General features: G+C 36.9%; 1 protein-coding gene across 3 annotated transcripts in view; it reads left to right on the top strand.

Annotated features, from left to right (window-relative positions):
• LOC111159092 (LRR binding FLII interacting protein 2) overlaps positions 1-22,696 on the top strand; it is a 105,417-nt gene that overhangs the window by 55,915 nt on the left and 26,806 nt on the right. The window contains exons 14-19 of one of the 3 annotated variants that reach the window (XM_022521490.1): positions 2,133-2,201; positions 4,457-4,546; positions 11,173-11,217; positions 12,752-12,868; positions 15,670-15,741; positions 21,637-21,807. In XM_022521490.1, coding sequence (XP_022377198.1) covers positions 2,133-2,201; positions 4,457-4,546; positions 11,173-11,217; positions 12,752-12,868; positions 15,670-15,741; positions 21,637-21,807 — 564 coding nt within the window. The remainder of the gene's footprint in view (positions 1-2,132; positions 2,202-4,456; positions 4,547-11,172; positions 11,218-12,751; positions 12,869-15,669; positions 15,742-21,636; positions 21,808-22,696) is intronic. The other 2 variants (XM_022521491.1, XM_022521492.1) reach the window with 2 other exon arrangements.

The raw sequence follows: 22,696 nt of genomic DNA, 5'->3' as shown, positions 1-22,696 counted from the left end.
TTTGTCCTAATTGGTGTTTACTATGTGAATTTGACTTAGCACATAATTTCTGAAATGAAATTTCAGTGCCTTTAGAAGTTTTAAAAAATGAGTATTTTTTTTATGTGAACTTCTTATCTTTTCAGTGGTGATAACTCATTATACAGGTTGATTGTCCTATGTTTCTCCTTTCCGTCTCGGCTTCCTGCATTGAGCCATTTCACTTGCCAGCACTTCAGTCAATGGAGTGAAAGGAGAAGTAATAAAACAAGCCAGCTTTTAAAAACTGTTTACATAAAAGACAAAACTGGGACAGTTCTAATCACCTAATCTTTCTGGAATATTAAAACATTTTTTTAAGTTATAAAAGTAATATTAGCTTAAGGAAAGTCCAAAGTAAAAGTCTCCTGACCCTTTTCATATGTCTCCTTTTCTACTGAATGCGTTTTGGAGATAGTTTTGTGTCAGCACATTCTTTTTAGTGGCAGTATATTATCCCACTAGTGCATAGGATGCACATTTCTTTTTCACAATTTCTTGGATATATTAATTTTTTGGTAGGTATTATTTTGATTTTTTGTTTTTAAATTGAAGTATAGTTGACACACAAGGTGGGGTTACATTAGTTTCAGGTGTACAACCTAGTGATTTGACAACTCTGTATTATGCTGTGCTCCCCACAAGTGTAGCTTCCATCTGTCGCCATACAATGTGATTACAGTGCCATCGACTAGATTCCCTATGCTGTAGCTTTTGTCCTCGTCACTTGATCATTATATAACTGGAAGCTTGTATTTCCCACTCCCTGTCGATGGATATTTAGGTTGCTAGATTTTTGCTACAGCAAACACTTGCATAGTGGACTTTCGTATATAAGTATATTTTTGTGTACTTACGAATAGATCTCATATAAAGTAAATTTCTAATGATTAGAAATTTACTTTATATTTATATTTATATATATATGATGGGGTCAAAAAATAAATAAATGATGTATATATGTTTAAATTATGATGGCATATTGCCATATTGCCCACCAAGAAGACTATACTAATTTACATTTCCAATGGCAAATGTTGACTTTAGGAACTACTTTGTTATTCTTGACAGTGTCAAAATAGGAGAAATTATTAAAGCAGTTTCTTAATGGTCAATACAGATTGCTTTGTGGAGTGGAATAGGTGAGCCAAAATGGGTTTTCTTTTACATATATATTGGGCTCTGTTCTCCTGCCATTTCCAAGAGGCACTTCTCAAGAATTCCACTCCTATTCTTAACGAAAATGTACACAGGAATGTTTAGGAGATAAAGGCTTTTTGATATAAGTAGGAAGTTTACTTTTACCTCACTCTGTAATAAAATTCCACTTGGCAATCCTTGGACCTGGTAGCATTTTTAATGTACCAATGTATGGCCCCTTGCCAATAAAATCATGGTAATATATTTTCAGTCAAGTGTAGAACCTTGTCCTTGTGTGCTGGCTACATGTTGTTTCATTTGCAAGTTGGGTTCAAAGTTATATCTTGGTGATGCCAGAATGGTTCCTCAGTGATGTCAGAATAGAGGTAACCTATACACATGGAAGATGAGCCTCCTGCTGCTTATGAAATAGGAAGAAAACTCTAGGGTGATGTTAGAAATATCTCCACCCATTGCATAGGAATAAATAAAGGAAAATAAGAATCATCATTTCAATCCTTGCTGGTAGGAAATTCTGTGTTTGACATACTTCACTTGAAGATATTCTTATATTTTTCTCTCCCAAACTTATGCATTAAGTATACTTGTTGACCCCCTGATGGGCTTCCCAAAGGGCCTAGTGGTTAAAAAGCATGAAATCCCTAGCTGTTTTTTGTTGGTCTATTTATGCCCTAGCCCTCCAGTCCTGTCCTCTTTTTTTTTCTGTAACTTAAATAAAAGATAAAGTAGTATTTTATTCTGTGTGCTTTTTGGAAATACCATTTGGTTTTCAATGATGGTTTATTACACTTAGAAGCCACTTTTCTGTCTGACGGTGCACAATAGCTGGTGCCAGCGATAGGCTCTTGGAGAGAAATTGCATGCTTCCCCAAACCTTGCCTAACGTGCTTACAGCCAGGTAAGACCTGTGGTGGCATCACATGTTTTTCATTGTCTGCTTTTAATACCTGTAGTTTCCCGATGATGACACTGCAAGCATTGCAGCTTCTGGTCGCGCCAGCTGTGGGCGAAGGGACAGTGTGGTGAGCGTGGTTTGTATGCAAACTCATACACTTACAGGTTTTTAAATTGCCCCCCTATATGTGATCCCATGAACTCTACTGGAAAGTGAAATTTGCATTTGACAAAAATGAGCAGTTTCCTCAAATGTAGCTTATATGAATAATTTGCCTTCAAAAATGTGTCCCTGTGAATATGTATTCTCTGTAGGCTATGGAAGCTTTCATCAGTAACTTGCCTCTTTACACCTCTTAGGTGCTGGTCTTTGTGTATTTGAAGGATTTTTCACATTTTATTCTTTGTTGCTGTTTTATGTGCATGTATTTATGTGCACAATTCACAGAAACAAAAACGTTTCTCCAGCAAAATGAATGCTCCGCTTTGCATAAAACTTGTAACTATGGATTACAGATCATGTTGCCATGAGTTGCTTTCTTCACTGTGAATTTGAGATGTATTATTTATAGTTTATACGTCTTTTAAGACCTGAGAACTTTTTAAGCGTCATTGATGGCAAATTTTAGAAATCCTGGTAAAAAATTCTGGTTAAAAATGCAACTATCATAATAATTGTAGAAGCAACAAATAGCTACGTCAAAATACAAATTATGTCATTTCAGATTATTCTTTTGATGATGTTGGAAGTTTTTCAAAGAGCTGATGATGTTTTTGCTATATTTGAGAATTGACTTGAAAATTACATTGATAAGGATGATATGTCAGCTTAGAGCTAGAAAAGAGCCATGTTTTGTGAATGACTGTAAACCTGAAGATGTCCTAGGAAAGGGGAACACCAAGTGTTTGTGAGATTTGTTGCCAAAAATGCAGTGATCTAATTAAGGCAGTTTTGGTCCGTTGGTGAGCCAGTTAATGCTCATCCTCAGAGCTGAAGGAGAAAAAACAAGCCAGAACACCTGAAAGCCCTTTGGAGAGTGATGGAGTGGAAAGGGCAGGCAGGTACTTTAAAGTAATGATGCCTGGGTTTGAGTCACTTCTACAACCTATTAGTTGCGTTAGTGGCAATTTATTTGTAATGGGGATCTTAGTAATTGTCCTTATAGGTAAGCTTAATATATATGCATTAAATGAATTACTATATGGAGAATAACTACAAAATTCTTGAGACAGTAGGAACCATTAAAATAGTAGGTATATCTAAATCTAAGTTGTATTATAATTACTATAAATAAAAATAGTATTGCTTGACTGCACTAGCCCTTAGCAAAACTTCACACTTGTAAGCCTTCTTTGTCTCTGGATGGACTTTCAGATTCCCTTCCTGGAAGGGAAAAGTTTTTAAATAAGGTAATCAGACAGAGCTGAGGTAAGGAAATCTGATGAGTGAGGTAAAAAATACTCCTTATTAATTCGACAAATGTTTATGGAGTACCTGCTATATGTGAGGCACTGTATTAAGTGCTGGGAATAATATGGTAGGCTAGACATACTGGATTTCTGACTTAATGGAGCATATATCCTAGTGAAAGAAATAGAAAATAAACAAATAAACAAAGGAAGAAAAGTGAAGTAACTCCAGGGATTGTGAAGAGAAAAACAGGTGATAGGACAGAGCACATTGAGGGATGCATGTGTAGGTGTGCCTCCCTTTGGATGGGATGGCCAGAGAAGGCTTCCCCAAGGGAAGTGACCTTTGAGCTGGACTTGAAATGGGAGGAGCCAGCTGCTTGAAGAGCCGGAGAAGAGCTTTCTAGGCCAATGACAAAGTCTCAGGTGGGAAAAGACTGATTAGGGGAACCAGAAAGGGGCCAGTGTAGTTCTTCCATTATTTTGCCCCAGAGATCCTGGTCTTGAGGAATATGAAAAAGAGGGAAGTGTAGAAATTGGGCAAAAGGTGCAGTAAATAACCTGCGAAGAACGCTGTGTTGAGCATATATGTGCTTAACAGAGTTGAGAGCTATAATGCACTGTACATTTTTGAAATATGGTAGAGGCTTTAGGTCAGTACTCTCTTAGTGAGGATGATGCAAGTGCTCAGCATGGGAGCCTTGGCCAGCCCTTAGCCATTACATGATCTCTGTGGGCTACAGCTCGAGTTAAGGTGCACAAAGGCTTATTTTAGGGAGCTGGGATTTCCTTTAGGACCCGCTTTACATTTCTTTTCTACTTTTTTGAGTAGGTTCATTGCAGTGGTTTCCTCATTGCGTGATACTAGATCAAGCACCAAAACAGTATTTTTTTCCCTTGCATGCCATTGTTCTTATCCTTTTCCTCTCTTTTTTCTTAACCTTTAAAGCATGTCATTTTTTCTGATTGAAAGGTTTCTACCGCCGATTATTTTAGTCGCTCCAATCTCAGGGGGAGTGTAGTCTCTGAGGTGGATGACGTCCGTATCCCCGATTTGACCAGCGTGAGTGTCTTGCATGGGAGTGGTTGTGGTGTCTCAGCCTTGTGACTAATGGCTAATACATTAGCTATTTGAAAGTTAGGATCTTAATTTGCTGCTTTAATTTTTATTGGAATACAGTAACCTAAAATATAGTTATTTGTTTTGTTTTGGAATGTATATACTGATATGCTCTGATTAAAAAAAAAACACAAAAACTTTTCTGTAAAAATTTTCCCCTGTAGAACCCATCAGCAGCTCCAACAACTGCCAGTGTTCTGCCAGTTTTGCTTCATGTCTTTCTTTTCCTCTGAATTATTTTAAAGCAGATCCATGGTATTTCCCAGTAGTTCATTATGCATCTCCATTTGAGAATTTCTTTTTCATGTTCACTCTACCATTATCATACCTAATAAAAATAAAAATAATTCCTTAAAACCTAATACCTAGCCCATATATAGATATTCCTGATCTGTCTTAAAATTTTTCTTCCCTTTTTATTTCAGTGAGTATATAAAGTACTAGACAGATTTTGAAGGTTGAACAATAGAAAATACTATTTAGTAAAGTATCACTAATTTATAGTAACTGGGAAGAATCTGAATAGATTTTAATCATTTGGACTATGACATTATCTTGAAGAACTGCCTGTCCATTGCTTTCACGTTTATTGGGAACTAAATTTAGGAAAGATTGTCCAGTAGAGATGCCTCGAGGCATTTCTCTTAATGAAGGAACTCCAACCAGCAGATACCCCTCTGCCTGATCTAATAGCCTCTTTTTCTCTTTCACACCTCCTATCCTTTGCTGGAATTAGTTCTGTTTTGCCCATAGACCAGTGCTGTCTGATTTTAAGCACTTTGAAGCAGGTGAGAGACAGTGTTTCCTAGCCAAAAAGTTAGTTTTTGAATGAAGAGATATTATTTATATTTAGCACATTGCTGGTTGTATTTAAATAGCTAGTTTTGAATGACTTTAATCTGGAAAATAATTTTAATTGTGGTCCTTAAGTATTCCATATTGTTGGGTCTCAAACCTGGCTGTATAGCAGTCCTGTCTTGATCTCTGTCAGATCAGGGAATCTGTATGCCGAGTTGGAAGATTGGCTCCCAAGTTTTTCCCCTGAAATATTGCTCATTTTAATGATTCGCTTAGCAGCCTTTTTTTGGGTAGATATAAACAATTTATTTTATACATCTCTTTTTTCTTAAAAACTTTGAATTCTGTTAGCCTTTAATTAGTGATAGTGGTTCTGTCCTCCTTACATGTATTTCTTGGCAATTTATTTTAGTAACTACACAGTAGTGAGAAGCTTGATAGTTTAAAAAAAGTCTCCCTGCTTCTGCTAATTTAATATAACTCTTTTCTTTACCCAGATAGTTATTTTGGTTTATTTACATATCTTTAAATAAAAAGTATACATATTTAAGGTGTATAACATGATGATTTGATATATATGCATCATTATATCAAAGCATCACACTGTACGCCTTATAACCTAAAAGACTCTCTAGAGCAGTGGTTGGCAAATCTGGCCAGCACCCTCTTATTTTATAGCCTGTGAGCTAATGGTTTATATATATATTTTTTTCATGATTATCTAAGTACCTATATGATATCCTTAATTTTGCCCTATGGCAAAGCCTAAATATTTGCTGTTCGCCTCTCTAGAGCAAGAATTTTTTCTAATATTATTTCTTTTAAAGGGTAACCATGCAGCTCATTGTAGATAAATGGAAAGTGGACTTGATTTGGTAAGATCACCCCCACACCACTTTTTGATATGATAAGCTAGGGAATTTGCATTTTTATGTGAAATATCCTGATTTTAAAATGCTGACAATGAATTCAAAATTTTAAAAGACGCTTTTAGGCTTCCCCATTGTGGATCAGACATATGTATACATTCTGCTGCATTTATAACTTCTGAACTAAGAGTGCTGAAAAAGGGTGCCAGGCCCACATTTGGCAAAACTCATTATACAGTTTTTATGATTGCTCTAGCCTCTGGTCTTTTCTTCTGCACTGTTCCTTTGTCCCATCCATCAGGCTGGGGAAAAGGATGTAAATGTGCTTTCATTTTACTGATTGTTAATAGACCATTTCTGAATGGAATCCTCAGCCATTTTTGCTTTAGGAGATTATTAAAATTAATTGCTCCCTTCCCTTCTGTGGTTAGAGAATCAGTCTTCACTTTTCTGGTTGTTTTTCTTTTTTAACCATCAGACAGAATTTTTGATCATATTATCACATCCATATATAACATTAGAAGTTAGAGGATTAGACTCCAATAACTATATTAAATGAAACTATAAATACGTTAAGTTAATTCAAATGCCTTAATATGAATATCTTTATCTTCTGATCATATATATTACATTAGATTTACTGTTAGAGTTGGCAGAATGGGTGCTGCATGCTGAAAGTTATATACATCAGATATGCATAGCTCAATTATAGCAGGTCTCTGATATTCTTTTTTAATTTTTTAAAGATTTTATTTATTTGAGAGAGCGAGAGATAGAGAGACACACACACACCACGAACAGGGGGGAGGAGGGGTAGAGGGAGAGGGAGAAGCAGACTCCCCTCTGAACAGGAAGTCAGATGTGGAACTCAATCCCAGGACTCTGGGATGATGACCTGAGCAGAAGGCAGATGCTTAACCGACTGAGCCACCCAGGTGCCCTCAAATCTCTGATACCCTTTTAAGAAAAAAAGTATAATGAGAACAAGATACAGGTCTTTATTTCTAAACAACTCTTTAAAAAAAATCTTGTTTTCCTTTTGAGAGACAGAGTGGGTGCACACAAGGGGAGGGGAGAGGGGTAAAGAGAATTTTAAGCCAGCTCCACGCTCAGGCTCTACACTCTTCCAGTATAGAGCCTGAACTGAGGCTTGATCTCATGATCCCAAGATCATGACCTGAGCCAAAATCAAGAGGGAGATGCCTAATCAGCTGAGCCACTGAGGCACCCCTCTAAACAACTCTTTTAAATGACATATTCAAAATGTATTTACAACTAGAATTTTCTATTTCAATATAAAAGGTTCAGTTGTATTTTACCATTTTAGTAACGAAAAGTTATCTGTCAAACTAAGTAGCCATATGCTGAAATGAAGTTCAAAGGGCCTTTTAACCAGAGAATAAATAAACATCTTTCTTTTAAGAAGAAACAAGGAGTTTCAAGGATTTGACAAGTTATGTATTCTAAGAAATATTTCTCACATGTACTAATTTCAACAAATATTTAAGGAGTTTAGATTTAAAGAGAAACAATCCATAATCTCTAATGTCAAGAGCAAAGCATTTTCAGATGTCCCAGACATAAATAAGGCAAAGGCATTTATCACTGAAATGTGGGAAAGATTATATTTAAGGTTTTGTTTACTAGTATTATAATTTGAAATCCTTTAGGAAAATACTACTTTTGAACTCAAGCATTCAAATTGGAATATAAAGTCTGCTGCCATGTGCTCTTCTTTTCTTTTGATTTGTTTATTAGAGAGACAGTGTACACACAGGAGTGTGTGCTAGCAGAGGGGACAGGGAGGAAGGGGGAGGGAGAAGGAGATAGCATCTCCAGCAGACTCCCTACTAAGCAGGAAGCTGGATATGGGGCTCTATCTCAGGACCCTGAGATCATGACATGAGCCGGAATTAAGAGTCCAGCACTTAACCAGCTGAGCCACCCAGATTCCCTTGCTCTTCTTTTCACGTTAATACTAATATGAAATACTGCAAGCTTGTTAGCTGACTTCCAAGTTCCAGCTATCAAAGAAGCCATTTTCTTGATTGGAAAATTACTTATTTAATTATTTAAGGGTACAATGACATGATATTTACTTGAAACTTTTTGAGAATAATAAGCTATAGTTAACATTAACGACTAAGTCCCGAGGGCCGTATTTGCCGGGGACAGAGGAGGGGAAGCTTTGCTTAGTGTTTTTTTGTTTTGAGTTTTTTTTTTTTTTTTTACTTTTTTTTTTAGCAACTTGATTTACTTTTAGTATTGTTTCTATCTCAGTTTAATTTGCATGTTTTACAGAATTGTGACCATATCGTATATGCAGTCTTTGTTTTCTGATTTCTCACTTACTAATCTTAGAAATGTTTTATATATTAGTACATATTCATATTTTCCACTGTTTATACATTTTTTTATCAGCTGTAGTCACCATGTTTTGCATTAGATCCTCTTGCTCATCCTATAGCTGAAAACCAACCTTTCCCTATTTTATACCTTAATATATTAAGCATGATTAAATATTATTCCATTGAAAAGCCTTTTCAGGATCTGGCAGACTCTGGGTCATCATCATGGTAACTAGTGTGTCATTGCAGAGCTGTTGTACAGAGCTCCGGGCTGCTAGAGAGAGCACTGGGGCTTTTAGAACAGCAGGTTTCAAAGTAGCTTTTTGTCTAAATGGAAGACAGCACATAGTATAACACAATCTGAGAAGTGAGAACTGGAGTCTCTGGCCAAGTCACTGCAGCCCAAATGACTGGACTGCGGCATGGCTGCTCTTGGCATTTTTTGCTGCCTTAACAATCCCTGAGGTTTGGCGCATGATCAGTTTGGGTTGCGACACTTGGGATCTGTCAGAAGACCGTGAAAGCAATAGAGTCAACATTGCGATGGACTAGTTCAGTGATGCAGCTTCTGAAATGTAAGATCATTCCAAGTTGACTGTTAAGAAAAATAGGTGGATTTGGGGGGTCGTTTTGTGAGCCAGGATTTCAGATAGACCTAGAAGAGTGTTTCTGAATGTTGCTTTTCTGTTTAACTCATTAGTAGAAGAGGGGTGGGATATACTCTGAGGAATATATGGCTGTTTTATTCAGTTACAGTATTTCTTTGATTCTGAAGAATAACACTCTTAAGTATCAGGCATTGTGTTTACTAGTACAAATGTGATGGAAGGTTATTCCTTTTTGCGACAATAATTGCCAGTATTAAAAACTACTGTAATGGTTTGTTTTCAAAAACATTTTATATGTGATTTTTAAAAAAATCAAAGTTAACTAAAATCAATTATTTTTTAAGAGTATTACAATAAAAAGCAAAAAGATCAAAGTCCAAGATAGTATTTATATTACAGAATAAAGTAAACACCTTTTATTTAAACACTGAGAGGAAAAAAATGAACATGATAAATGTGGGCAATGAAAAAGAACAGGAAAACTTTCAAATATGAGGAAGTTAGAATGAAGTGATCTGAATAGAGCCAGAAATAATGACATTTTGTGTTTTAATAATTAACTGAGGAAAGTTTTAAAATCTTTTTTCTAGATTGGGCTGGGAGGGTTGATCTAGGAGTTGGAGTCTCGATATATTTTCATTTAGTTAAATCTCTCTGTGACTTTTTCCCCCTAATGGTAATTGGGGCAGTATATACAGGTAAATTATATGAACACAGGGTTAAAGATTCACAAACCCGAGATCTGGACTCAGCCCTGACGTTTAGTAGTCATTCAACTTTGAGGAAAATCTTTCACCTCTTGAATTTCTCTTTCCTCAGCTGTAAGGGCAGGGTTTGGAATTAGACCTCTAAGGTACCTCTCTTTATGAAAGAAACACTAATCCTATCTGCAGAACATAGGATAACTCCATTATGGTGTGCCCAGACGATAGGACACTATGCTGTTGTTAAAGTAAATGAAGTAAGTCTGTAAATACAGATGGGGTATGATTCATTTACTCATTTGCCCAGCAAATTGTGAATCCTTCTGTATGCTAGGTGCTATTTTTGATGTTAGGAATGCAGAAATGATCATAGAGACATAGAGCATACGATAAAGAGAAAGAGATCAAATGATAAATAAGTGAATAAATATCATGGGATTAGGGAGTAATAAATGCCAAGAAGAAAAATGAAGTAGTTTCTTTAATCTCTGAAACTTGGAGAAAAAGAAGATATAGAATATATTTGGGACCTAACTTTAGCGTTTGTTAAAGACTTGGGGGCTGGTTGCCCTTGGATGAAGAATTGGAAGGTTTGGGTGTGGTATATTAGGGAGAGAGGTTTATACTTCACATACCCTTTTGTGCTGGGTTGTTTTTTTTTTTTTGACACATGGGCATGTATTGCTTAAAAAAGTAAAAAAAAAAAAAAAAAAAGCCAAAGAACTGAATCCTTAAGAGCTGTGGGGGAAATCTTTTTTGATGATATATTTAACTTGCTTTAATCAAATTTGAACTTTTTTGGCCAAGTGTACTTGTCTTAATCTATGTGTCCTGTGTCCGAATAATGTTTAGATAATAAAGTTTTTGGCTTTTGATTTTACCAGTCTTTTCCTTTTCATGTGTACAAGGTTTTTTTTTTGGTGTTAATATTTCCATTGCCAAAGCTCAAGTTTACATGTTTTTCTTTAACATGTTTCAAATATCATGAAAAGAAAATCTGCAAATTCTGAACTTCTGCATAAGGACAGCTTGCTTACCGCATGTCATCCTTAGGATAAGAATTAAAGTTCTTGACATTTTGTCTTATGTGTCTCAACTTTTATTTCAGTTTCAATTTGTTTACTTTTAGGTTCCAAACATCAGTTGAACTTGGAGAACTCAAATGAGGTCACTTCTTTTTTTCCTCAAAAACCCCCAGCATGCTAAGCATCTTTACTGATTTTTATCTCTGGTCTTTTCTAGTTGGATGAAAAATCTGACAAACAGTATGCTGAAAATTACACAAGGGTGAGTACATAAATTCCTAAGGGAATTAGATTCTCAAGGTCAATTAAACTTAATTTCTATTGCTATTTCATTATTTTACTACATTTGAACTGATGGAACTACTCTTCCTTTCTTCATCTATTTCCTGTCCTTGACCCCCCAAATTCCTCTGAGGTTGAATCATGTGAAGCACTGGGAAGAGAAAAGACACTGCATTTTATTTCCTTGAATGTCACTTCTTAAGCTTTTGGCTGCTCTTTCGATTTTCATTCCCTAGAATTTGATCCTGAGAAGAAGCCATTAAACACTGAAAATGAAGTGTCTTTAGGAATGGTGGTGACAAACTCTGAAGGTTCCCCCCCCATACTTAATCTTTTTTTTTGAGGTAAAATAATCCTTTTCTAAGAGTTGTTTTGTGTTAAAGTCTCTAACTTCTAGAATATTTTTAGAAAGTCATCTTTGGGAAATTATCAGGATTAATTTCATGCTATACCCAAAAAAGATACACCAGCTCTGTCTGATAGAGATATAGTGCAAGCCACAAATGTACCCCACATATATGTTGAGCTTAAATTTTCTAGTAGCCTTATTAAAACAGTTAAAAGAAGTAGGTAAAATTTATTTAAATAGTATATTTTATTTAACCCAAATTTGTCAATGTAATCTATGTGAAAAAGTATTAATGAGATATTTTACATTCTTTTTTTCCATGCAAAGCCTTTGAGATCTGGTTATGTATTTTACAATTAAAAATAAAATCTCAATTTGCACTAGCCATATGTCAGATGCTAAGTAGCCTCACATGGCTAATGGCTGCTGTATCGGACAGTGTAGGTCTGTGTCATTTATTAATCCAGTAGCATAATCTCACATTTAAACTAACTGTGGGACTAGCAGTCTAAATTCATAGTGATACACAATTTGCTCGAGCTGCCAATTTTGTTTCCAGCTCTATCCAAGTATTAGAAAAAGAAAAGATTCTAAAGGAGCAGCTTTAGGAACTCAGTAGGACTGCTAATCAGCATACCAGTTATAAGTCCTGAACTTTTTTTTTTTTTTTAAGATTTTATTTATTTATTTGACAGAGATCACAAGTAGGCAGAGAGGCAGGCAGAGAGAGAGGAAGCAGGCTCCCTGCTGAGCAGAGAGCCCGATGCGGGGCTCGATCCCAGGACCCTGGGATCATGACCCGAGCTGAAGGCAGAGGCTTTAACCCACTGAGCCACCCAGGTGCCCCCCTGAACTGTTTTAAATTAATCTGATGTGCTCACCCCCCCCCCAGTGTTGTTTACGATATAGCAAAGATAAACTTAGAAAACAACTTGCACACAAACTATTTCCTTTGTTATTATGAATTCTAGATTCCAGTAAAGTGTTGAAGTGAACAAAGTTATGCGTAGTATGCCTGGGCCCTTCTCTGGATACCTTCTTCCCGCAGCGTCTACACTGTCTGCTCGTTCTCATCCACATCCCACCCCAAGCCCATTTTAGTTTCTACGGCAAACGTATTTGGAAAGAAAGAAGACTTAGATGTGTCCCCTTCCTCTTTCTCCAGCCTTCATCTCGGAATTCTGCCTCAGCAACAACCCCTCTAAGTGGAAACTCATCCAGACGAGGGAGTGGAGACACCAGCAGCTTAGTAGATCCAGACACCTCATTAAGTGAATTGCGGGTAAACTGCAGTCTTCGGTTTGCTTTTTCAAAACTGTTTTTTGGCTTCTTTGTGTTATAGTATACTGGAACTATTTAACATTTAATGTGACTTAGTAAAAAGAAAAGGACTATGAGTTCTTTAAAAAAAATCGTTAAAGATAGTTCAAGAATGTGACTCAGGTCTGAAAGGAAGGAGATTAGTTAATTCATTTTTCTGCTCTCTTTCCTGAACATTTGATGATATTGGAATGAGTTCTGCTAATTTGCAGATGCCAAAAAACTTGTTAACATATGTAAAGTGATTCTCTCAGAAATAATTGGCCATATTTTAAATGGAAAATATATGGATATGCAAGGAATCAGACTCTAGAAATTGTTAGTCTTTTGAGCCATTATGGTATTATTTGGCTGCTTGAATATATTTATCTCTCAATTTTCCATGATCAGTGTAGTGATATTTGGGATAAGAGAAATACTGGAGTTGAGTACCCTGGGTTGAGTCCCCGTCTTTTTAACATTTTTATTTAAAAAATGAGGACTTTCAAAATGTATTTGAATGTCTATTTGCTGAACCTGCTATTTTTGAGCAATGGGGGAAGTGTAGTAATAAAAATTGCATTCATTCATTCATTCATTCATTCACTCGACATTTATTGAGCCCTTGGCCCCAGAGATTCAGGCTGTGAAACACACTGTGAACTTCAGGAGTTCACTGTTTCATAAGGAAGACAAACTGATAGAAACCAGGAAAACCAAGTTGTGTGATACTAGGTCATGGCCAGAATAGGGCTATTAAGGCAATTCAGAGATGGGTCAGCTATGTTGGACTAGGAAAAGAGGTAACAAAAGGCTTTTCAGAGGAGGCACACTCTGAGCTAAGGTATGAAGGAAGAATACAAATGAACCAGGCATAGTTGAAGGGCAAAGCCTTTCTCAGAACTTCAGAGAACCTTCTGATATACTACAGTTGCCTGAGGGTAGGATGAGAAGTGAGGAGGAGAGGTGGGCGAGGGGGCAGACCAGGAAGTAGTCGTGGCCCAGTCCACAAAGCCTCATGTATGGGAGCCTAGGATGCATTTGGTTTTCCCCTGGCAACTGTGGGATATTAAAAAGGGGAGTTGAGAGTATCTGATTTATATTCGTAAAGGGTGACCCCAGATTGGAGGAAACACTGGAGGTGAGGGGAGCAGTACCCTGTGGCTGAATAGTGAAGTCAAAACTGTGATGGAAGAAGATGCAGGAAACTCGCTCTGAAGAGAATACTGGAATTGATTAGTCAATAGCAGAAAGAGATAGGAGGCTAAGAGGTTGTGTTTTCTTTCAAAGATGGGCTTGAATATTATTTTCATTGCTTGACTTGAGCCAGTAGAGAGAGGACAGGAAGGCAAAGGAAGGAGAGGGTGACCGAGGAGCAGAGTGCCTGATTGGGCGAGAGGAATGCCTAGGGTGCCGATGGAGGAAGGCTGAATGTGGAGGTTCCGTGGTGCTGACGCAGTGAGGAGGAGGTGGGGACTGGGGTACTGAGTCAGATTGTCGGTGGGTTGGAGCAGGAGTCTGGCTTATGAGGTGGGCAGCCTATAAAAGCAGGCCAGTGGTTAGAGGGTGGCGACGTTTGTAGCAGTGGCAGTCAGGAGGAAGGAGAGCTGCGCCTGGCCGACATGGCATGACTTTGCAAGTATCAGTATTTACCAAGCTCTTACTAAGTACCAGGCGTAGGTGCTGGGGGTTGAGTAAGTTAAACTTACTCAAAGAGTTGAGTAAGATAAACTCTTGCCTTCAGTGGGACAGAACACAGGAGGACAAGGCTCTCCAGCCTCACAGCTTAGCTTGTGCTTGCTGTTTCCTTTTATTGCTTCTTTAAGAGAATGACTTGACTTCCTTAAAGAAAGTGAGAGTTTTGTATCCTCACACTCAGCTCCTTGTAGCCCTTCAATGTGTGTCTGTTGAATGAATCAATGAGCAGAAGACAGACAAACCTACTAAGGAGGGAATGAAGAGGGCCAGGGGAAGTGTATGTCACTGTCCTTGGAGAGTTGGTGCTATCTCTATTGCAGAATGGTACTTAGGGAAAATAACCACAGCAGTTATTTTCTCCTTAAATCAAGTATCTGAGTAGATTGTATGTAGCAGGGTCAGGTATAAGGAAAACTGTATTTTCCATTTAAAATTTGACCTGTTTTACTTTTAAGGATTATGGTAACATTTGTAGCAGGTGCTCTTTTCTCATCATTTAAATGGCATCCTCAGCATAGACTCTCTCATTTGACATAATGTTTAAAATGTTGGTGTTGAACTTCCTTCCCTTTACTTTCTCCCAAATTAATTGTGGTTGGTAAGCATGTCATTAAAAGGCAACTTTGGTCATATCCATTTATTACAGTTTTAAAAACTTTTGCATGAGTCATTAAAATTTCCTGCTTATAATTAATTTACTGCATTTTACTAGTTCTTAGGTGAAGCATTATGTTAAAAATGATTTAAATGATTTATAAAATTTTTAATATTACATGTTATCAGTATTATAATTTATACATCTTTTTTCCATATACACCCCCCTTTGCTAAAGCTGTTTCAACACATGTTAATGCCAAGAAAATATTGAACACTTTAGCTGATTACTCCTGACCTTCTCCAGCCCCACATACCCTGACCTGTTTGCCCTCTTCCATGGTTTGGAGTGGCAGTTATGCTTGTATACTTTGATTTCTCTGCTTTTAGACTGGAATATGCAAAAGTAGTTCACATTTTCATCTGGATCTTTGAGACTTGAGATATGTTTGTGCATGGTTTTATGCAATGGTTCATTCCTATGTCCTGCAGGATATCTATGACCTTAAGGACCAGATACAGGATGTAGAAGGGAGATACATGCAAGGGCTTAAAGAACTAAAGGTATCAGGGCCCATTCTGCAGCCCAAGCATGCTATATCTGTACGTAGAAGGGTTGGGTAATATTGGTTTCACAAGTCCTGTTAACCTCAGTGCACAGAGCTTTACTAACAGTGTTTGTCTTTCAAGCATGTGCTTAACCTGCAATGCATAGGAAAGGTGAACTTTCAGTCTCTGCTTATGTCTAAATGTTTAGTATGGTTTTTGGAATATTCAGTAAAAGATATTAATTATATCTTTGAGTTTTTAAACCTTGTAAAATTCTTGCATGTCCCTTATATCTTAGCCATACAAAATCCAATTGGGCAAACTCTTAAAAATTATTCTGAATGTGTGTGTGTGTGTGTGTGTGTGTGTGTATGTTGTGTATACCCACACATTTTTTTAAAATTGAAAATTAGACCTTAAAATTCTTCCATGCTAAATGAGAGAGTATTGCCTATTTCTGTCACCAAATTCAGTCAGTATTAAAAACAGGAGGAAGAAAACATCTACAAGTGTATTATTATATATACTTCTTTTGGAGGAAGGACCCTGAGGTAGGAAGCCTGTGTTTTTGTTTTGATTCTTCTTTTCCCTTTTTAAACTATAGGTCAAAAAGAATTAAACAGATTTAGTGCTTTAAAGAATTTGGAGGTAAATTTAAATGGGCCTAAATCTTCTCCAAGCAAGGAAGGCTACCCAGTTTTCAATATTTAAGTGTCCAAGTGAGGCAGACAGTTTAGTTGTCCTGGGTTATCCATGCTCTTCCCCATGTTTTATTATGAAGTTCAAACCTAATATGAGGAAACTAAAAGTTTTCCTGAACACGTTCATGTCCCTATTTGAAATAGAAAAATACACATCAGTCCTCTAAAATCATGTGAGTAAGGCATTCAGGAAGGTGATTCAGGATATGCCCAAAGGACGAAGCATAGGCCTAATGGGCAAGGCTTTCATCAGCTTTCCTGGCATGATGTGAAGTAGCTCAGTTACCAGTCAGAAGCTTCATGTGGATGGTTATTGCCTGTAAGGAACTAACAGTTAAGACTCAGGACCAAAAAGGGTAGGAAGTCCTATGGAGAGTGTCTGTGAAGGTAGTGTGGATGCCGCTGATACAGCAGTGTAAGGCTATCAGTAAACATAGAATTACAGAGGTAGTATGCAGATGTGCTCAGTTTTAATGTCTCTAAACTTCAAGACTTTTGGAAATACCTTGGATCAAGGGAACAAATCCTATATATTAAGTAAATACACTCATACTGAAAATATGTATCAGGAAAGCAGGCAAGTGATTCAGAGGCCTTCTTACTTGCTTTTTATTTTATTTAAAACATTTTTCCTTACATTTTAGATCTACCATTTATTACATTCTTTGAAAGATACAGAAGAACAGATTAAATTTATTTGAGACCAAACAGATACAAGATCCCCTTTTTTTAAGAGAAAAAAGGCAAGACCTAATGTTGCTCACATAAATGATAACCATGCTAAGAAAAACTTTAAGAAATACATTAAATATATCCATGTTCAGTGCAAGTTTTAAGCATATCCAGAGTAAAGGAAAAATTACATTGTGACATACAGTGGTGTATCCTGCTTTATTTTTTTCATTTAGAAGAGATGCATTTTATTTATTTTTATGTTTGTTTATTTTATTGAAATATAACATATGGTGCTGTATCAGTTTTAGGTACACAACATGATAGAAGAATTCTTTACATTATCCAGTGCTCATCATGATACGTGTACTCTTAATCTCCTTGTCTGTTTCATCCATCCTACCCACACCTCCGTTTTTTTCCCCAACCCCCCACCTTTTCATAATTCCTGGTCACCATATAATTGAGCTTGACTTCAGGTTATATTTATCCTTGAAATGACTTTTTTAAGTGGAAGAAAAATTGCTTAAAAAATGGTCTGATCGGTGATCAAGCGCAATGGTGTGAATGTATCCTATTAAAAAAGGATAATGGGTCATGGCTTATGACTTTGTTCTTGATTAACTGAGGCAGTCTTTGGGTGCTTTTCCTCATTTTAGCCTTCATGCGGAACCACCGGGGTTTTGTTAAATCACAGGGGGCCAGACCCTACTCCAGGATTTTCTCATTCAGTGGGTCTGGGATGTGGCTGAAAATTTGCACGTTTACCCTAATGCTGTTGCTGCTAGTCTATAGAGTCTACGTTGCAAAATCACTGCCTTAGACACATTTACGTGAAACTAATTCCTAATAGATACCACTATGTAAGCTAGATTGAAATAATTAAAACTATCTTGACATAAATTTAAAACCATCTTCCATGGTCTGTTGTTCAAAGAAGGTACATGCCATAACTGCTACATCAAATTTATTGTAAATATTGTGTTTTTGCATCTATTGTGAAGCTATCTAAGATTCTGATGTTCATGCAGTTATGTCTCATCTTCTGTGGGACTGAGCTGTGAGGAAAACTTTTTTTTTTAATGCTACTAGCCCCTCTCGGGATCAGAATCATTCTAAATTCTGTATTATATTAGGATCCCACTATATTTAAACCATTATACAATGACTTTGCTTCTATTTTTTATTTGGGTTATATTTGTTCCCAGTTGTGGTATAAATGTTGCCTATTAATACAGCCCTGGTTTATGAAGCATTCTTTTTTTTTTTTTTTAGGATTTTATTTATTTATTTGACAGACAGAGATCATAAGTAGGCAGAGAGGCAGGCAGAGAGAGAGGAGAAAGCAGGCCCCCTGCGGAGCAAAGAGTCCGATTCGGGGCTCGATCCCAGGACCCTGGGATTATGACCTGAGCCGAAGGCAGAGGCTTTAACTCACTGAGCCACCCAGGTGCCCCGTTTGTGAAGCATTCTTACCGTGTGTGTATCCTTATGGAGATATACTTCACATATTGTAAAATTTACCCATTTAAAGTGTACACCATTCAAGTGGTTTTTCGCATAGTCACAGTGTTGCACAATCATCACCGCAACCCTGTTTTAGAATGCTTTCATTACCCTAGAAAGAAGCCCTGTACTAATTAGCAGTCATTCCTCACCCTTCCTCTTCCGCACCCAGCCCTGGGTAACCACTAGTCTACTTTCTGTCTCTGTGGATTTGCCTATTCTGGACATTTCATATAAAAGGAATCATATAATATGTAGTCTTTTGTGATTCACTTCAGTTGGTATAATGTTTTCAAGATTCATCCACGTTGTAACAACCAACCTTCCTTCCTTCCTTCCTTCCTTCCTTCCTTCCTTCCTTCCTTCCTTCCTTTCTTCCTTCCTTTCTGTCTATCTTTCACAACTGGTTACTATTGCAATATATGGATTTACCGCATTTTGCTTATGTGTCAGTTGATGGACATTTAGGCTGTTTCCAGTTTTTGGCTGTTATGAAGAATGTTGCTGTGAACATTTGTGTACACATTTTTGTATGGACATACCTTTTCATTTCTCCTAGGTAGATACCTAGGAAGACAATCACTGGGTCATAGGGTAACAATATATTTAACATTTTGAGGAATTGTCAAACTATTTTCCAAAGCAGCTGCAGTATTTTGCATTCTCCCCAACAATGTATGAGGCTTCTAGTTTTTCCACATCCTCACCAACACTTGTTAATATTGTTTCTGTTTTTTTTTTTTTAATCATTGCCATCATAGTAAGTCTGACGCGGCATCTCATTGTGGTTTTTATTTTTTTTTAAGATTTTATTTATTTATTTGACAGAGAGAGATCACAAGTAGGCAGAGAGGCAGGCAGAGAGAGAGGGAAGCAGGCTGCTCTCTGAGCAGAGAGCCTGATGTGGGACTTGATCCTAGGACCCTGAGATCACAACCCAAGCTAAAGGCAGAGGCCCAACACACTGAGCCACCCAGGCACCCCTCTCATTGTGGTTCTGATGTGCATTTCTTAATTATTAACAATGTAGTGCCCATCTTCATGCACGTATTGGTCATTTGCATATCCTGTTTGGAGAAATTTCTATTCAGATCCTCACCCATTTTTAAATTGAATTCTTGTCTTTTTATTGTGTTGTTATGAGTTCTTTATATATTTTGGGTACAAGTCCCTAATCAGATATAAGATTTACAAATATTCTCTACCATTGTGTGGGTTGTCTTTTTTTTCTTTTAATGCTTTCTTGATGGTACTGTTTGTGCCACAAAAGTTTTTAATTTTGATGAAGTCTTCCATTGATAATAGTTTTGGTACTGTATCTAGGAAACCTACTCCTGTCTTCTCCAGGCTCATGAAGATTTAGCGCTATGTTTTCTTTGAAGAATTTTAGAATTTTAGCTCCTGCATTTAGGTCTCTGATCCATTTTGAGGTTATTTTTATGTACAGTGTGATGTAGGAATCAACTTTATTCTTTTGCATGTGGATATCCTGCTGTTCCAGCACCATTTGTTGAAAAACTATTCTTTTCCCATTGAGTTGTTTGGGTACCCTTGTCAAGAGTCAGTTGATCACAAATGTAAGGGTTTTGGACTGTCAGTTCTATATCTTTGATCTTGGTTTGTTGAACATTTACGTTAGTATTTTTTAAATTTAATTTTATTTTTTCAGTGTTCTAAGATTCATTGTTTATCTACCACACACAGTGTTCTGTGCAATACGTGCCCTCCTTAATACCCACCACTAGGCTCACCCATCCCCCCAGCCCCCCTCCAAAACCCTCAGTTTGTTTCTCAGAGTCCACAGTCTCTCATGGTTCATCTCCCCCTCTGATTTCACCTAACTCACTTCTCCTCTCTATCTCCCCATGCCCTCTGTGTTATTCCTTATGCTCCACAAATAAGCAAAACCATATGATAATTGACTCTATCTGCTTGACTTACTTCACTCAGCATAATCTCCCCCAGTCCCATCCATGTTGATACAAACATTAGTATTTTTAAAATTTATTTCTAAAAGTAATGAGTTTTTTTTATGTGAAATGCTTTTCTTTTAAGATTTTATTTATTTGAGTTAGAGTGAGAGAGAGCAAGAGTGAGAGAGAGCACAAGCAGGAGGTAGGGGCAGAAGGAGAGGGAGAAGCAGGCTCTCCACTGAGCAGGGACCCGGATGTGGGGCTCGATCCCAAGGCCCTGGGATCACGACCTGAGCTGAAGGCAGCTGTTCACCAACTGAGCCGCCCAGGTGCTCCAAAATGTTTTTTCTTTTTAGCCTTAAAAACTGTTAGTAGGTAGTAATAATCTACCAAATTAGATAGTAGTAATCAAACCAAATTAGATAGTTATTAAAAAATAGACTTGTAAAAAAAAATAGACTTGTAAGCTGTTTTAAGCAGAAAAGTTTGAATTAGATAACAGTTCAGGCATTTTGTTATTGCTCTTTTTGTTGTTTTTGCTCTTTTTTTAATCATTTTTTTATTGCTTGCTTATGTAAGAATGACCAGAATTTCAATAATTGTTAGAAAAAATGCTTATGCCTTTACATTAGCATTATTATACAGAACAAGAAAGTACTGAAAACAGATGTCTGGAAAGTAGCAAAATTCAAACGAGAATAAAGTTTACTTGTGTGAAGAGAGGTTGTATTTTGTTCTATCATTGCATTCTGAATACCAAACAGCTTGTTGTTAAAAACAAGAGTAACATTTCTGAAAACACTGATGCTTTTTCATTTAATGACTTTTCACAAATATATGTGGTCTGCATACCTTTTCTTCTTTCAGAGGCTGCACTGCTGCTTGATTTTGTTTTCTTGGATAGCAGAGAGCATATAAAGTTTTTATCCTGGCATAATTGGCTTATTACCATCCTCTGTTTCATGTGCATGTTACTAAACCAGGTGTTCCCCCAGCCGCTTGCATTTTGCAAAAATGCATCTTCATGTGTTCGTGCCAGTGCTATATTTCTTGTTATACTGCATATAAACGATGAACATATTTTAGATATCAGGCTGATGGCTGTGACTTTCATTTAGGAGTCTTTGTCTGAAGTGGAAGAAAAATACAAGAAAGCCATGGTTTCCAACGCACAGTTAGACAATGAGAAGAACAATTTGATCTACCAGGTAGACACCCTCAAAGATGTTATTGAAGAACAGGAGGAACAGATGGCAGAATTTTATAGAGAAAATGAAGAAAAATCAAAGGTAATTGTGCATCTTGTATCATCCTTTTCTCTGGGCCAGAAAATTAGAACTTGCCATTTCGGGGATGCTGGGCTTGATGGAAGAGTGCATCATACCTAGAACTGAAGCTTTAGTTGAAATGGATTGATCCATGGAAGTTGACAAACATGAGCTCTCAGGTCTTAAAATACTTTCCTTTTTAAATTTTTATAAAATCTACTTAATTCTCTTAAGGAAAAACTTATGGCCTCCTTCATTTTCTGAAGATTGACTACAACTCAAGTTTTATCTTTATTTGCTATCTCTTAATTGGGATAATTACAGTGAATTATTTATTTCTTCCTGTTTTAACTGGCTGGAATGCCACAAAGCTCTGAAGACTTTCAGTGAGATGGTTCACTTTTTTCTTTTCTATCATTTTTCAAGATAATCTGTTTTCTAAATGACGGGAGAGAAGTTTTTAACCAGTTATTTAAAAACAGCAGGATGGAGACATAGGTCAGAAGTCAACAGATGTTTTCTTTAGAGGTTTGTAAGTTACATTGTTAAAATGTGCAGATGGAAAATAAAAGGCACTGTGCAAGGTTCAGATTTGCCCTTTGACAACTGCAGAAAACAAATTGGGTTCTCTTATTGGATTTGGACTTTTTAAAGTGTTGATGTCAGTCCAAGCAGAGGACAAAAGGATAGTACTGCCAAAAAAATGAATTGTGACTACGTTGCAAAAATAAAAAACCCAGAAAACAATTTAGGAAGTATGCATTGGTGAGTTGTTAGAAACATCAGTAATCTGAAGGGAGAGAAGCTGTTAACACAACCTTAAAGGGACTGGTATTAATACTGTAGACTCTAATGGGGATTTTTTTCCTTGAGGACTGCAAATGCTCATTCCAGTCTGTTTTGGTCAGAT

Source organism: Enhydra lutris, unplaced genomic scaffold (genome assembly GCF_002288905.1).
Source record: "Enhydra lutris kenyoni isolate GAN:26980312 unplaced genomic scaffold, ASM228890v2 scaffoldscaffold66, whole genome shotgun sequence".
NCBI lineage: Eukaryota > Metazoa > Chordata > Mammalia > Carnivora > Mustelidae > Enhydra > Enhydra lutris.
Note: the sequence above shows the minus strand (reverse complement) of the source record. Positions and strands in the feature narration are given on the sequence as shown.